The 14491-nt window shown below is 40.5% G+C and overlaps 1 protein-coding gene across 4 annotated transcripts in view; it reads right to left on the bottom strand.

Moving 5' to 3' along the window:
- Positions 1-5154: 5154 nt before the first annotated feature.
- The window catches only part of TRIP4 (thyroid hormone receptor interactor 4), a 66438-nt gene continuing 57101 nt past the window's right edge, over positions 5155-14491 (bottom strand). For 2 of the 4 annotated variants that reach the window (XM_025919557.2, XM_086710926.1), the window contains exons 12-13: positions 13316-13418; positions 5155-5458 (exon numbers count right to left, since the gene is read on the bottom strand). In XM_025919557.2, coding sequence (XP_025775342.1) covers positions 5391-5458; positions 13316-13418 — 171 coding nt within the window. In that variant the 3' untranslated portion in view covers positions 5155-5390. Of the gene's footprint in view, positions 5459-13315; positions 13419-14034; positions 14140-14491 lie in introns of those variants that run through there. The other 2 variants (XR_015252706.1, XM_086710925.1) reach the window with 2 other exon arrangements.

Raw genomic sequence — 14491 nt, 5'->3', positions numbered from 1 at the left:
CCCACCCCGCCTTGGCTCCGGCTCTCCGCCCCCTCCCCGCGCCGCTCCGCCCCGCCCGGCCGGTGCCGCTGTGTCCGGGGCCGCGGGTCCCTCAGCCGCCACCGCCGCCGCCGCCGCCGCCGCGATCCGGGACAACCAGGGCCGCCCCGAAGACCCGGACACTGGACTACCGGGCCCTCGGATCCGGATTCCGGGCTGCTGTGGAGTCTGGAGTGGGAGAGCGCCGGGGAAACCCGGAACCTGGATGAAAGAGCCAAATCCTGGGTCTCGGAATGCGCGGTCACACGGAGCCCGGATTATAGAGTCGTAGCTCTGGGAATGTTGGAAAACCCGGCGAGCCGGTTAAAACATAGAGAAACTCGAAGAAACCTGGATTGGAGAGCTCGAACCTAACGCTCTCTCCTCCTGGAAAGAACTCTCACTGGACCTGACTTCCCCGCAGAGAGGTCTCTGGAGGAAGTATCATATTTTAAATAAAGAAGACACCAGTTCCGTATGTATCTTTCAACCATGAGGTGAGGAAAAGGCCGTGAGGGATCTGAACGTGAACATCCACAAAGAACAGAAGAGCTAGGACAGCTCATAATGGTTTCATCCATTTTATCCCTTGGTTCAGCAAAGTATCACCCCCCCCCCTAATTTTTTATCCTTTGTTCTCCAGGTTTTTTTTTCTTTTCTTTTCTTTTCTTTTTTCTTTTTTTTTTTTTTTTTAGGATTAACGCTTGTTTTCCTCTCCAAAGTACCCATTTATCTTTCTAGATCTCATCTCACCATCGGATATTACCAAATCGTGCTTTTTATTATCTAAAAGTCCTATTTTGTACTTCTTCAACCCACCATTCTTTTTTCTAACGACTGTAACTTCTGTGTTTCCTTATCTGTCATTCATCTGTTATTGCCCAGCGCACTACTACATAGTAGACATTCAGGCAATGTTTACCCGAACCCTCCCACCCACCTCTTGCTTGTGAAACAAACACTTCATGACCTCTTCCCTAAAATTTCCACCTCTTTCCACAGCAAACAGAAATTTAATTCTCAAAGCTCCCCATTCTTAGCCCCTCTTACGTCCTTCTTGTGTCCTTGACCATCTTAGCTCTGCAGTTTTATCTTTCCTTTCTTCCCTTATCCTGAGGCATCCTTCAACAGTGCCATTCAAGATAAGTGTGTGACTTGGGGATAGAGCCAAGTCATAAAACCCCTTTACTCTTCATCTACATACACACACAGCTGAGGAAGAAGAATCTCCCTTTGGTCCACCAAAATTCAACTTGTTCCAGTATAGTGCAGGACATAATTGATCCCTGGGGATAAGACATTTCCAGTCTTTACTGGAGGACGTTACAAATGAGGAATCAACTACTTAGCAGGCAGAGAAAGAGTATGGTTCGGTGTTTTAAGTCACTTGGAAGTGACTTAATTAAGGGTTAACATTCAAGTAGTCATCATTTACTGAAGAACGTGACTCTATCATTGGAGATGACAGGACTGCAAAAATAGGGAACAAAGGAAAATAAACACTCCTACAGCGAACCTCAATTTTTAGCCGAAGTTATCAAGCCTGGAAGAATCACCAAAAATTTTCAAGTGACTGATATCCTGTACACTCAAAGATTCTTAAGTTTTGACTTCCTATTCCTCTAGACCAGGGATTGGAAAATTATGGGGCACACACTCACTGCCTGTTTTGGTATGTCCCATGAGCTAAGAGTATTTTTTTTTTTTTTTTACATTTTTAAATGGGTGAAAAACAATCAAAAGAATATTTTGTGTTGTGAGAATTAATATGAAATTCAAATTTCAGTGTCCACAAAGAGTTTTAAGGGCTCATAGCCAGTCATCATTTATGTATTACCTATGGATCCATCTGCACTGTAACAGCAGAGCTGAATAGATGTTAACAGAGACTGTAGGACCAGGAAAGCCTAAAATATTTGCTATCTGGCCCTTTACAGAAAAAGTGTGCTGATCTGTGCTCCAAACTGTCCAGTAGAACTTTCTGCAATGATGGAAATGTTCTATATTTATGCCCTCCAGTTTAGAAGCCACTAGCCCCATGTGACTGTTTGGGCCCTTGAAATATGGTTAATGTGACTGAAGAACTGAATTCTTAATTTTATTTAATTTAAATAACCACATGTGACTAATGGCTACCATATTAAACAGTACAGCTCTAGACTCTTGTCAAATCTTATGTACTGACATTTTTTTTGCCCCTTGTGCCAACATCTTATTCCCTTCCTATGTCACAACTTCATATGGATTCTCAGTCCCTCCCATCCACCCCCCATCGCCCTATTTATCTGACTCCAAACTAGGATGCCACACTTACTAGGTTTTCTTTCTGGGCTCTCCATTGTCACAACTGAAATCTGAAATCTGATCAGTTTACCAAGTTTCACCCCATGAATTAATCCACATTATGTGCACACATATAAGTGGACAGACATTTACACAAGTTTCTTTGTGTCAGATGGAACTGTGGCTATGGTCTTTCTTCTCTGCATGAGAGAAGTAGAAAAGCCTTCCACATGCTGGATCCCTTGCTGCTGGTGTCTGTGATATGGATCACCTCCCTCCAAACACATTCACAGAAGCTGAGAACAGCAGATGTGTACTTGCTATTTGAATCTCAAGGAAAAAAAAATCCTTCATCACAGGCCTTTCTTTCCTCCCCCTAGGCCTAATAAACTGAAGTTAGTTGATTTCTCTAGTTTAATAGATGCTTGCTTTTTTTACTGGTCTTTTCTAGCTGGGCAAGAGAACAACCCCAACACTGTCTCAATCTTGGCTAGGAGTTCTAGCAAAAGCATTAAAAAAAATTTACCAAATAAATGAAATCCATATAAATGGGCTTTAGTATAGACAGCAGTTAAAATCGAAAGAGATTAAGGGTTATAACTCATAAAAACCCTAACTTTGTAATTTTTGTAAAAATAATCTTCAAAGTCTAAGTTTTTCACAGCTACTCCCTAGGAAAAAATGGGTTTCTGTACACTTCCAGATTGAAAAAAGGGGACACCTAGTTCTTTCTCTAGATTAGCTATACCAAGCAAAAAAAACCCCCTTACTCCAATCCAAACATCTGACTGGAAAGTCAAAGCCTCCTAAGTCCTGACAGAGAAAGTATCTTGTTTCATGTATCTCCCACTCTGAGCTTACATAATTGAGACAGGACCCTGTCTAGAAAAGCAAAAACAAAAAACACTAAACCCTTCAGGTACTATACACATTGAGAGCCACTGAACCCAACCATCCAAAAGGGGGCGTAGATACTTAGGCTGCAAAAGAAAACCAGCTCAGAAATGTGAAACTTCCCTCAGGCCAAGCTGTCCCAGAGTTAACAGGGTCAGTGCAAAGTGTTGTAAAGCACTGAAAGGCAATTCCTGGGCGAGTTTGTACTCAGGATGCTAAGAATTTCCACTAGGCTTTAAATTATGCTATTCATCACTGAGCAACTGACGGCCATCTACCCCCAAGTCTCTCCCACACTTCCTCCCGAGTGTCCCACAAATAAAAGAGAGACTTTACACCACCAACCACCACGTGAACTAAAAGGCTTTCACAGTCTAACCATGAAAAGAAGTTTCCAAGTTACTCTGCCATTTACTCATGTGGCACCAGCTGCATATTTTGGATACTGAGGTGGGTTCTTGTAAATCTGTAATGTTCTTGTAAACTTTCTTATCACAGCACACAAAATGGTTGTATAACCTGAACTCTTGCAGCTCCTGATGTTTTTCTTTAGGTGTACACACACAATCTACCCAGGTGAAAAAAAATCAATCCAGACTCCTCTGTGCTTGAGCTGTCATTCACATAAAAAGGCAGGTAACTTTTTGTGGTTGTTGTTTCCTGGGTCCTTCACCTCCTGCCTTTTGGTTTTATTTTGGTACTCAGAAAACGAGACAATTCCAGTGCAGAATTCAAGATATTACTGCTTGGTAAACTATTAACACAGTGTGGCTTCATTAATAATATTAGGGTCTTCAGGAGACCAGAATGAGACTTTTTTTCCCTCTAAAGGAGTACCATTAGCTGTCCTTTCCATTTTCTCTACAGAAGTTGAGCAGGAAAAGAAAGAGAATACTGCATATTTGCATTACCAGAACAAGAATCGGGTAGGTTTTCCCTGGGAATCCAAAGTGATCAGGCCCCCACAAAACCAGTGCCTAGAGCTATGCAACAAGCAGAGTTCACAGTTGAGTGAACATCAATGCATATGAGCGGAGGCATTTCAATGCAAATACATGCTGAATATGAAGGATTAAAGAAAGGGGAAATTAATCTTTTTCATAACACAGGGCACTTTTTTTTTCTCTCCTGCGTGCTCTCTTTTTTAAGTCATGCACACAACTGCTGGAGGGAATCCAACTTCCCTAGTGTGGTGGTGGTGCTTTATAAAAAGCAGAACATACACATTTAAGACCATGAATTTCCTGAGGATGCCAGCAACTGAGATTCTGACAGCTCTGCTGAACAGACTCAGAAAAAAAGTGTTTCACTAAGTAGGGCCAGACTGATGAGTAAAAAATCTCATTTCAAATCAACCTATTTTTTCAAAGCTCATAGCTTCCTGAGGTGTGATGGTTTAAAAGGTTGGGTTTCAGCATTTGGGGGTATATGAATACATTTACTGAAGGGACTTTATTTTTTAGTTTGCTTCTAATTGTCCCATCTAAGTGATGCTTTTGCAATACCCACAAAATAGGGCAGTTTCATGTTGCTTGAGCAAGTAGCTCTCTCTTCTCCCAGTCTGATCTTCTTATGTCCTAACATCTCAAACCAAAGAACAAAGTGGCAGCACCTTTTCAGGTTATCCCTTAAAAAAAAAAAAAAAAAAAATCTGCCAATGAAGGTTATTCAGCTTTTGAAGACTGTTCACTTCAAGACATGTTGGACTAGAGCAAAAAACTTGTTAAAACCCTTTCTGTCCCATCACAGGTATGCATTAAACATAGGATTCCTCAAACACCTTAATACTCTAACCAGGCTATTACTTTGAAAAGAAACTTTAAAATTCAAGTGGTCTCTCAAAAAAATTGTTAACCTTTGCTAAGAAAGTTCCCAATCTCAAATCCAAGCTTCAGAAAGGAAAGTAATTTCCAACTTGTTCTTTTCTGATACCATTTTGAGAAAAATGTCAAAGACCTAGAATTTTTAAAATAGCATTTTATAAATAATGTATTCAAGGATTTTGACCTACTACATAAAGTAAGAATCCCACTCTTTAAGAAAAATATACAGATTTAGGTAAGAGTCTAAATTCTCAAAGATTCAAGCCTGATGCCAAGCCTTTAGATTTCTAATGCTTCAATTCCAAAGGACCAGTGGATAGCAATTTTAGTACACAAAACTCCACTATGCTGTATAGCTCCTTTTCTCTTGGGTCAGACAGCTTTATTCTGCTTCATTAACCCCTTCTTTGCTCCTTGATGGATCTTGGAATCCAGTTTCCCTGTAAAGGAGAAAAAGAAGCCTCATTATTTATTTTTTATATTTGCAATGCAAATCTTTCCTGGCCTCCCAGGTCTTCTGGTTCCTGTTTTCCTGTCACATTCAATTATCTTGCTTCAGGACTTAGACACTTTCAAACTTCAGAGTTTCATTCTGTAAGAATGAGGAAGCAGTGGGAACACTGTTTAAGGACACACAAATGTGGAGACACACACACACACACACACACACACACACACGATGAGTATTCATTCGCCTAAAGAATCTAAATCGTTAATATTTCTAATTTTGTAGCTAGAAGAAAAGAAACAACACGTTTTTCAGGAGGTCTCATGCTAAGGCAAGTTTGAAAAGAATACACATATATAATAAAGGAAGGCATTTCACACAGTGGGAAACTCATTCCTCTGACCTGTTAACTGGCTGAGCATAATGCATGAACCTCCCTCGCAGTGAGAAAAGCAGTTCAGTTCACCCCTTTGCTGCCTCAGACTTAATAGGGGGAGTGACCTGAAACAGTGGAGTAGAATCCACATGAATGGTTTACTGACAAAGGGCCCCTATCACCAGCTAAGAAGGGCAAAGGTCATAGGCTGTATGACTCTTCTAAGTGTTAAAGTTAGAAAACAAGCAACCTTCCTGTCCCAGGTGACCCTAATGAGAGGTACTTTACTGATGTGGTCCCTGACCTCTGACTCCTCAGATCTACCAGGACGGTTTGGTTCAGTGGTAGCAGCCTTAGGAGCCATCCATCTCATGCATGAAAACAATCTTAACAAAGTTCCTGTCTGTCTTACACATTGATTTCTCCCACAAAGAGTCTCACTTAAGTCAACAGTGATACTGGCACTGAACTGAAACAGAAACAGGTCAGTTTAGCCTCAGCATTACAAAAAAAAAAAAAAAAAAAAAAAGATTAACAAACAAGGAGCTTCCCTCTAAGGCAAGCCAGGTGTACTACAGCCCACACCCATAACTGCCCCCCCCCCACATGCTGTCATTTTCATTTGTTATAGCAATCAGGTGTACAAGAAAGAGCAATGGAATAGAAGTCAGGAGACTCGGGTGCTAGTCCATCCCTCTGTGTTATTAACTAGCTGTAAAACCTGGGGCAAGTCATTTAGTCTCTCTAGACTTTAATACTCTCACTTGTCCAACTAAGAATACATGTCTTGACTACTGCAAAAGATTGTGAGAAAATAACCTCAGGGCGCCTGCGTGACTTAATTTCAGCTCAGGTCATGATCCCAGGGTCGTGGAATTGAGCCTCTTATTGAGTACCACCTACACGGAGCATGGAACCTGCTTAACACTCTCATTCTCTCTCTCTCTTGCTCTCTCTCTCTCTCTCCCCCTCTGCCCATCTCCCCCCACTCATGCTCTCTCTCTCTCTCAAATAAAATTAAAAAAAAAAATTAAAAATAACGTCATCCTAGTTTCCCTTTTTAAGTTTTCTTAAGTTTTGTTTTCTTTTTCTCCTCATCTCTCTACGGGTATACCTGTCTCTGGAATAACATTACTTCTTTTTCTGGGCTTCCTCAGAAACCATCAGTAAGCAATACCCTGAATGCTATCCACTAGCATTGTCACAATGCTGTTGATTTTAATTTGGGCTTTACAGCACAGAGTATTCCCAGGGATTTAGGAGTCTTTCATCCCCCAGGCTGCCCAGCTGGAAATCCGAAAATGTGCCAGCAATCTGGCAAAATGCCCTACTACAAGGCAAGTTTGCCTTTATATTCCTAACGCTACCATAGTGAGCATCAAATGGTAGGTGCTCGGTAAATGTGTTCATCAAATGAATTAAACAAAGATGGCAAGGCAGACATTACAAATTCGAAAACCTTTGCACTGTAGGGACTAAGTAACCAAAATTAGCAGATATCAGATAAACACTAAGAGTATCCATTGAAAAGGTGGTGGTACCAGAAGCATAAGGAAGTACTGCATCTCACTCAACTTTTTAGGACAAGCTAGGACAGAATTCAGAATCCCACTTAGGACTTCACACTTCTAGTTCTCTAGTCCCTGAGACTACCTAGCTGTATGTGAGGAAGTCACCTAGTCACTCTTGTTCTCAGCTTTTTCTATGCCAAGAGGAAATTGGACTATGTTGTACAGGAGGATTCTTCCAGCTCTATGATATTGTGCCCTAAAAATGAAATGTGATTAGAATAATTTGTTTCTGAGGCAATCTGATAAAGTGCAAAGAGCAGGAAAATCAGAGACAGAAAGATGTGAGCAAAATACAACTTCTATAAACCTATTTACTCAACTGAAAAGTGAAAGGAGTAAAAAATTCCTAACTTACAAAGTTATTGAGAGAATTACAGCTAACATTAAGTGCTTTCTAAATACCAAGCACTATGCTGTTTTTTAATATACATTAAGTCATTTAATCCAATAACTAATTGAAATACTATATGTTAAAATGCTTCATAAACTCAAAATTCTCTGAAAAAGTAAGGGTAGTCATATTTATGCTGAGGCTTGGGAGTATGTTTCTTACTTATGGTCTCAGTTTACCTTACAACTCTAAGCAAGTCTATTAACTATATGTATTTCAGATTCCTCTTGTAAAAAAAAGAGCCATTACCTTCTTGACACCCTCAAAGCTTTACTGTCTAAGAACATTCCAAGTATGATCTTTGGAAAACTCCAATCTGATTGTGAAAGCCCTCAAGTGAGACCAGCTCAGGTAAGATCAACCCTATGAAGCAAAGCCCTCAATGGATAGGCAAACTAATCCCTGGCTTCAGGGATGATGTCATAAAATGGAAAATAGGAGGAAGGAGATATAAAGGAAGTAGGACTTCTGGAGCATTCCCAGGGATTCAGAAATTCTTTCATCCCCTAGACTGCCTAAGAAAACTATACATGTGCCAGCAATCTGTAAGCTCCTTATAAGTAAGGACTTCTTTACATCCCTAACATCTACCACAGTGACTGCCAACAGTGGCCAGCTTAGGCCAGTTGCAGGCAATAAAGGCAAGGGACTGGGGCCTCTTGCACGAAGAAGCAGTCATCACAGTTCCCCTAAGATGGCAGGAATTCTGAACTAGTTCTAGTTCAGCCTCATCTTTCAAGACTTGGGATCTGGACAGTTAACTACAGTTACATACAGTACACTCTTTTAAAAGCAGAGTGGCTGGGGCGCCTGGGTGGCGCAGTCGGTTAAGCGTCCGACTTCAGCCAGGTCACGATCTCGCGGTCCGTGAGTTCGAGCCCCGCGTCGGGCTCTGGGCTGGTGGCTCGGAGCCTGGAGCCTGTTTCCGATTCTGTGTCTCCCTCTCTCTCTGCCCCTCCCCCGTTCATGCTCTGTCTCTCTCTGTCCCAAAAATAAATAAAAACGTTGAAAAAAAAATTTAAAAAAAAATAAAAAATAAAAATAAATAAATAAAAGCAGAGTGGTAATGCTTAATTTCTGTATTTCTCCAATATTTTTACATTTAATACCTACAGCATCTCAGTGTTAACCACATCCTCAATCATGGTGCCTAAGGAAAATCAAATGCATGGGCAGCAAATGGACAAGAAGTTAAAAGGGGAAAGAGTATTTGTCATCAATTGATATAACTCTCCTAGGGATTTCCACATGCTTTGCATAACATATAAGGCAGTACTTAAATGCATTTATAGAACAAGTAGTTCATTTAATGTAAAAAGATTTCCTTTGTCTCTTTGAGCATTTAACCTACTCTATTATACTGTTTTGCATTTCCTAATTTGAGCAGACACACAGCCAAATGATATCATATTACACACTGTACTTTTCTGAATGATTTCAAGAAACGGAATTATCCCCAGGTCAAGCAAGCTCAAGTTTATGTGTCCAAAAGCATAAACCAAAATATATGCCTTTACTTCCAGTTATGGAGTGAATAAGTCATGGGAATAAAAGGTACAGCATAGAGAACATAGTCAATGATATCATATTAGTATTATATGGTGACAGATGGTAGCCACACTTGTGATGAGCAGAGCATAATGTATAGGGATGTTGAATCACTATGTTGTAAACTTGAAACTAATGTAACATTGTTGGTCAACTATAGTCAAAAAACTAAAAAATGTATACATACCTTTAAATTTAAGGCATACACACACACACACACACACACACACACACACACACACAGAGGGTACAGCAGGTAAATAGGTTGTATTCTAAAAGCTTATTTGCAAGTCAGAGTTTGGAACTTGGAACATGTCTCATAGAACTAATCTATAAAAGATTCCTAAACCATCCTACAAAACAAAAACAAGAACAAAAACATTTAAGCCAAAGCACTATACTTGAAGGAGAGTATTATTAATATTATGGACCTTTACCATTTAGTGGAACAATATAGCTAGAAGAAAATGTGAAGCATTACAGATTAACAGCCAACTATGTATTTTCCCCTGTGGCAGTGAGAGTAAAGACTTTTTCCAGCTGTAAGCTACTGAAGGTGGCTCCTTTGGACTACAAGAAGAAAGTTCTGGCAGAGTCTAAGATTTTAAGAGATGGTAAAGAGGAATGAAGGATGAAGGAATGAAGAGTTACAGGGAATAGAAACTTCACACCAAACTATATCCTCAGGTAGGATGGTTCCCTTTCAATAGAATTTTTTTTTCCAGGGTGCCTGGCTGGCTCAGTCGGTAGTACATATGACCCTTAATGTCACGGTCACGAGTTCAAGCCCCACGTTGGGTGTGGAACCTAAAGAATTTTTTTTTTTTCTGATGCACAAAGGGATTGGTCACCCATTCTTTCATTTTTTCTCTTTAAATTTTGCTTATTTCTTTTTTTTTTCAACGTTTATTTATTTTTGGGACAGAGAGAGACAGAGCATGAACGGGGGAGGGGCAGAGAGAGAGGGAGACACAGAATCGGAAACAGGCTCCAGGCTCTGAGCCATCAGCCCAGAGCCCGACGCGGGGCTCGAACTCACAGACCGCGAGATCGTGACCTGGCTGAAGTCGGACGCTTAACCGACTGCGCCACCCAGGCGCCCCAAATTTCGCTTATTTCTGACTGATGTTTCACTTTGGCCTAACAAGGAAGAAGCTGCGGTCTCACAATTTCTACCTGAAACAAGTAGACAGCCCATTTGGCTTTTTAAAGCTTTTAACTACAATCGGGAAAGGACAGAAGGTTACTAAAGCTTTCCTCTAAGAGCATCATTCCTCCCCACCCCTCTACCCCCCACCCCCATTAAACCTTATTGAGAAAAACAGAGGCCATATATGTAGTGAAAGTAGGTCTCTGGGTAGAGAAAGTACTGGAGTAAAACATTTCACAGAAATATCTAAACTGTTTACAGAGAACATTTTCTCACAGATTAAGCAGCAGGTAAAAACCAAGATAGGGGAGGAAGCTAAGAAAAGGTTATGGGGACTAAAGATCAAGTAGCACTGGGTATGGGAGAAAAGACCTAAAATGTTTTCCTGCTACCACCAGTGCTGATATCAGTGCCTAGAATAAGGTGAGAATGGAACAGGGAGGGATAGAATGCCACAACCAAAAAAGAGGGACAAGAGAGAGATTTAAATACTAAATAGCGGAAGAGTGCCTGGCTGGCTTAGTAGGTAGAGCATGTGACTCTTGATCTTGGGGTTGTGAGTTCAAGCCCCACTTTGAGTCTACAGATTACTTAAAAATAAAATCTTGGGGCACCTGGGTGGCTCAGAATGTTAAACATCCGACTCTTGATTTCAGCTGATGTCATGATCTCACAGTTTGTGGGATCAAGCTCCAAGTTGGCCTCTGTGCTGACAGTGCTGAGCCTGCTTGGGAGTCTCTCTTTCCCTCTCTCTCTGTCCCTCCCCAGCTTGCACTGGCTCATGCTCATTCTCTCTCTCTCTCTCTCTCTCAAAATAAACTTTATGGGGCGCCTGGGTGGCTCAGTCGGTTGAGCATTTGACTTCAGCTCAGGTCATGATCTCACGGTTCGTGAGTTCAAGCCCCACGTCGGGCTCTGTGCTGACAGCTCAGAGATTGGAGCCTGCTTCAGATTCTGTTTCTCCCTCTCTCTGCCACTCCCCTGCTCACTCTCTATCAAAAATAAACATTAAAAAAAATTAAAAATAAACTTTAAAAAAATAAAATCTTTAGAAAATAATGATGAGATCGATCAATCAATCAATCCTAAATAGTGGAGAGGAAGAAAAAAGTTTCCAGGGCCACTTGGCAACCAGCTGGGATAGTCTGAGTTGAATAATATGTAGAAGTCAAGGGCAACTTATGTTCAGATTTTCTGATATATAGGAATCTAAGGAACATATGTCTCATAAATCATAAGAGTTGCCTGAATTTTGTGATGAATATACATTAATCTAAATTCACAGTCCAAGCATCTTATTTTGTGATCGTAAGCAGTATTACTCAAAGTGTAGTCAGCTGAGCAACAGCATCAGTATCACTTGGAAGAAGGCCCAGGAACCTATGTTTTAACAGCTCTCTAGGTGATTTTTATTTGCAGTACAGTTTGAGAAGTACTTCTCTATAGAACAGATTTATCAAATGGCTAGTTGGTCCCCCAGGTACAGTGTGAGGTAGAATTGTGCACAACCTAAGACAATGCATGCCCCCAAATTATCCAGTTCACAGAACGGGAAAGCAGTGTCACAGAGGCACAAAATAGTAACTGATGTGAGCAAATGGGACAGTTTCTGAGGTTGTTTTTATTTATTTTATTTTATTTTATTTTTTAATGTTTGAGAGAGCGTGCATGAAAGTGGGGGAGGGGCAAACAGAGTGGGGAGGGAGAGAATCTGAAGCAGGCTCATCACTGTCAGCACAGAGCCTTACTCGGGGCTACATGCCATGAACTGCATTTGCATTATAAGATCATGACCTGAGCTGAAATTAAGAGTCAAGACACTTAACCAACTGAGCCACCCAGGCGCCCCAAGGTTGTTTTTAAAAATAAGTTAGGCAGAAAGACTACCACTATGTATTTCCTGAGATAGCTTTGAAACAGAAGAGGCTGAGGTAGGACTAGACAGAGGAAGAGAAGTTAGTAGTAGTAGAAGAGTTAGAGATTGAAAAAGTAAAGTCAACAAAAAGTGATTAAGACGTGAATATGCAAGGGTGCCTGGGTGGCTCAGTTGGTTGAGCGTCCAACTCTTGGTTTCAGCTCAGGTCACCATCTCAAGTTTTGTGAGTTTAAGCCCCACATCGGGCTCTATGCTGGCAGTGTGGAGCCTGCTTGGGATTCTCTGTCTCCCTCTCTCTATGCCCCTCCCTCACTCTCACTGTCTCTGTCTCTCTCAGGATAAATAAACTTCTAAAAATAAAATAAAAAGAAGTGAATATGCAGGAATTCAAAGAGGGTACTATAATCATAAATACATAAAGCAAAAGTTACAGAAAAAATAAATCATCGAGAGGTTTCAAAAAGAGGGCTAGGTTAGAGCTTTAGGAACCAGTAATCAAGGGCAAATTGGGAAGTGGAGCCTCCAAAACACTCAAAAAATAGACACACAAACTTCAGTCTTATTCTTGAAGACTGAAGAACAATGAATAAAGGTCATTATTGCCATTGGCATTGGCTTACTACTTCCTTTAATGAGCAGTGCAGCAGAGCAGAGCATACTCTTTTGGCTGACAAATGAGGATTTTAAATGTAATGGGATCTTAAATGCAAGTTTAGAGTGATTCACTAGCATACCATTAACTGTGGATCAACGTACACTTTGGTAAGGCTATACTGTAGTTAACTTAACATTAAAGTTATCACTAAATATAATCATATTAACCCTCCAATACTTGACATGCCATAAAACAGAGGAAGAAGAGATTTTTAAAAAGTTGAGCAAGTGAGACACAAGACACAAAGAAAAGAAAATTAGACCATCAAAGTTTGTGACTTACAGATTTTTGGATTTCCTTTAATAGGAAACTTCACAATCATTTCCTGGGGATTTGTGCAGATGAAAACAAATGGAGAATCAGATTCTTGACTCATGTCTGGATACTGTGAAATATAAAAATAACAAGTTCAGACTAGTTGGGACAAATTTTGAATTTCAAGGAGATTAAAGGATGTCCCAGATTTCACCTCAACATTCTGATGATAGCACTCTCCATTTCAGTCAGGTAAAGAGGATTATGCTTAGCAAGCAAGAACAAACCTTCACCTTTCCCCAGGCCTTAGCACAGTGGTCTTATGCAATCTATTGCCTGCCATTTCTGACTTCCTCTAATGGGAACTTCTTTAAAAAAGAATACCTGATATCTTCCCAGAAGAAACAAAACTGACTGTTCTTTTTCTTTTTTTAAGTTTATTTATTTAAGTAATCTCTACATACAACGTGGGGCTCGAACCCACAAACCTGAGATCAAGAAAAAACTGTTCTTTTAACATAAGTGACTGAGAGTTGGGAGAGTCACAGGTCTCCTTCTGGAACATCGGGCACCCCCTAGGTTAACTCAAGTAAAACACTGGAAGATTTAAGAAAAATAGAACATTTGTGGAAATTCTGCAAGAAATAATCAACAGAGCCCTTCTTTCACTAAAAGGAAGGAAGATGATTCATTCTGAAAGGTATGAACATGCAAAAGCTGTTTTGCTGGATGCATTCCAGACTTACTTAGGGTGAAAAGGTAACTGGTAGAGCAATTCTGAAAATTATTTAGAAGCCTCCTTTGGATCTCTCATCACAAATCTGTGTGAATACTTAGGACTTGTATTCCTTCTGCAAAGACAGACACAGAACCTGGAGTAAGACTATGCTGGCCACATAATTACAATTTAAGGAACAACTGAGGGTTGGCAGAAAGTGCTCTCTAGCAATGCCCAACTGATTTGTTGTTTCATTATTTCCTACCTTGGGATGTCTTGTATTTAGCATGTTTGACAAATATGACTCATAGGCTGACTACAACTATGGGTCAGACTTCATTCCCAGAGGAGCCTTTCTCCTAGTAGCTACCATCCTAGGTACGCACTTATTTTCCTCTCTTAGTCACCTGCTAAGATATACCCTCTAAAGACCTAAGGCTCTAAAGTAGAAATGGAGGTTTCAGTAAAATAAGAAAATTCTAATT

This window comes from Puma concolor, chromosome B3 (assembly GCF_028749965.1).
Source record: "Puma concolor isolate L17-30 chromosome B3, mPumCon1.1.hap2, whole genome shotgun sequence".
NCBI classification, from domain to species: domain Eukaryota; kingdom Metazoa; phylum Chordata; class Mammalia; order Carnivora; family Felidae; genus Puma; species Puma concolor.
Note: the sequence above shows the minus strand (reverse complement) of the source record. Positions and strands in the feature narration are given on the sequence as shown.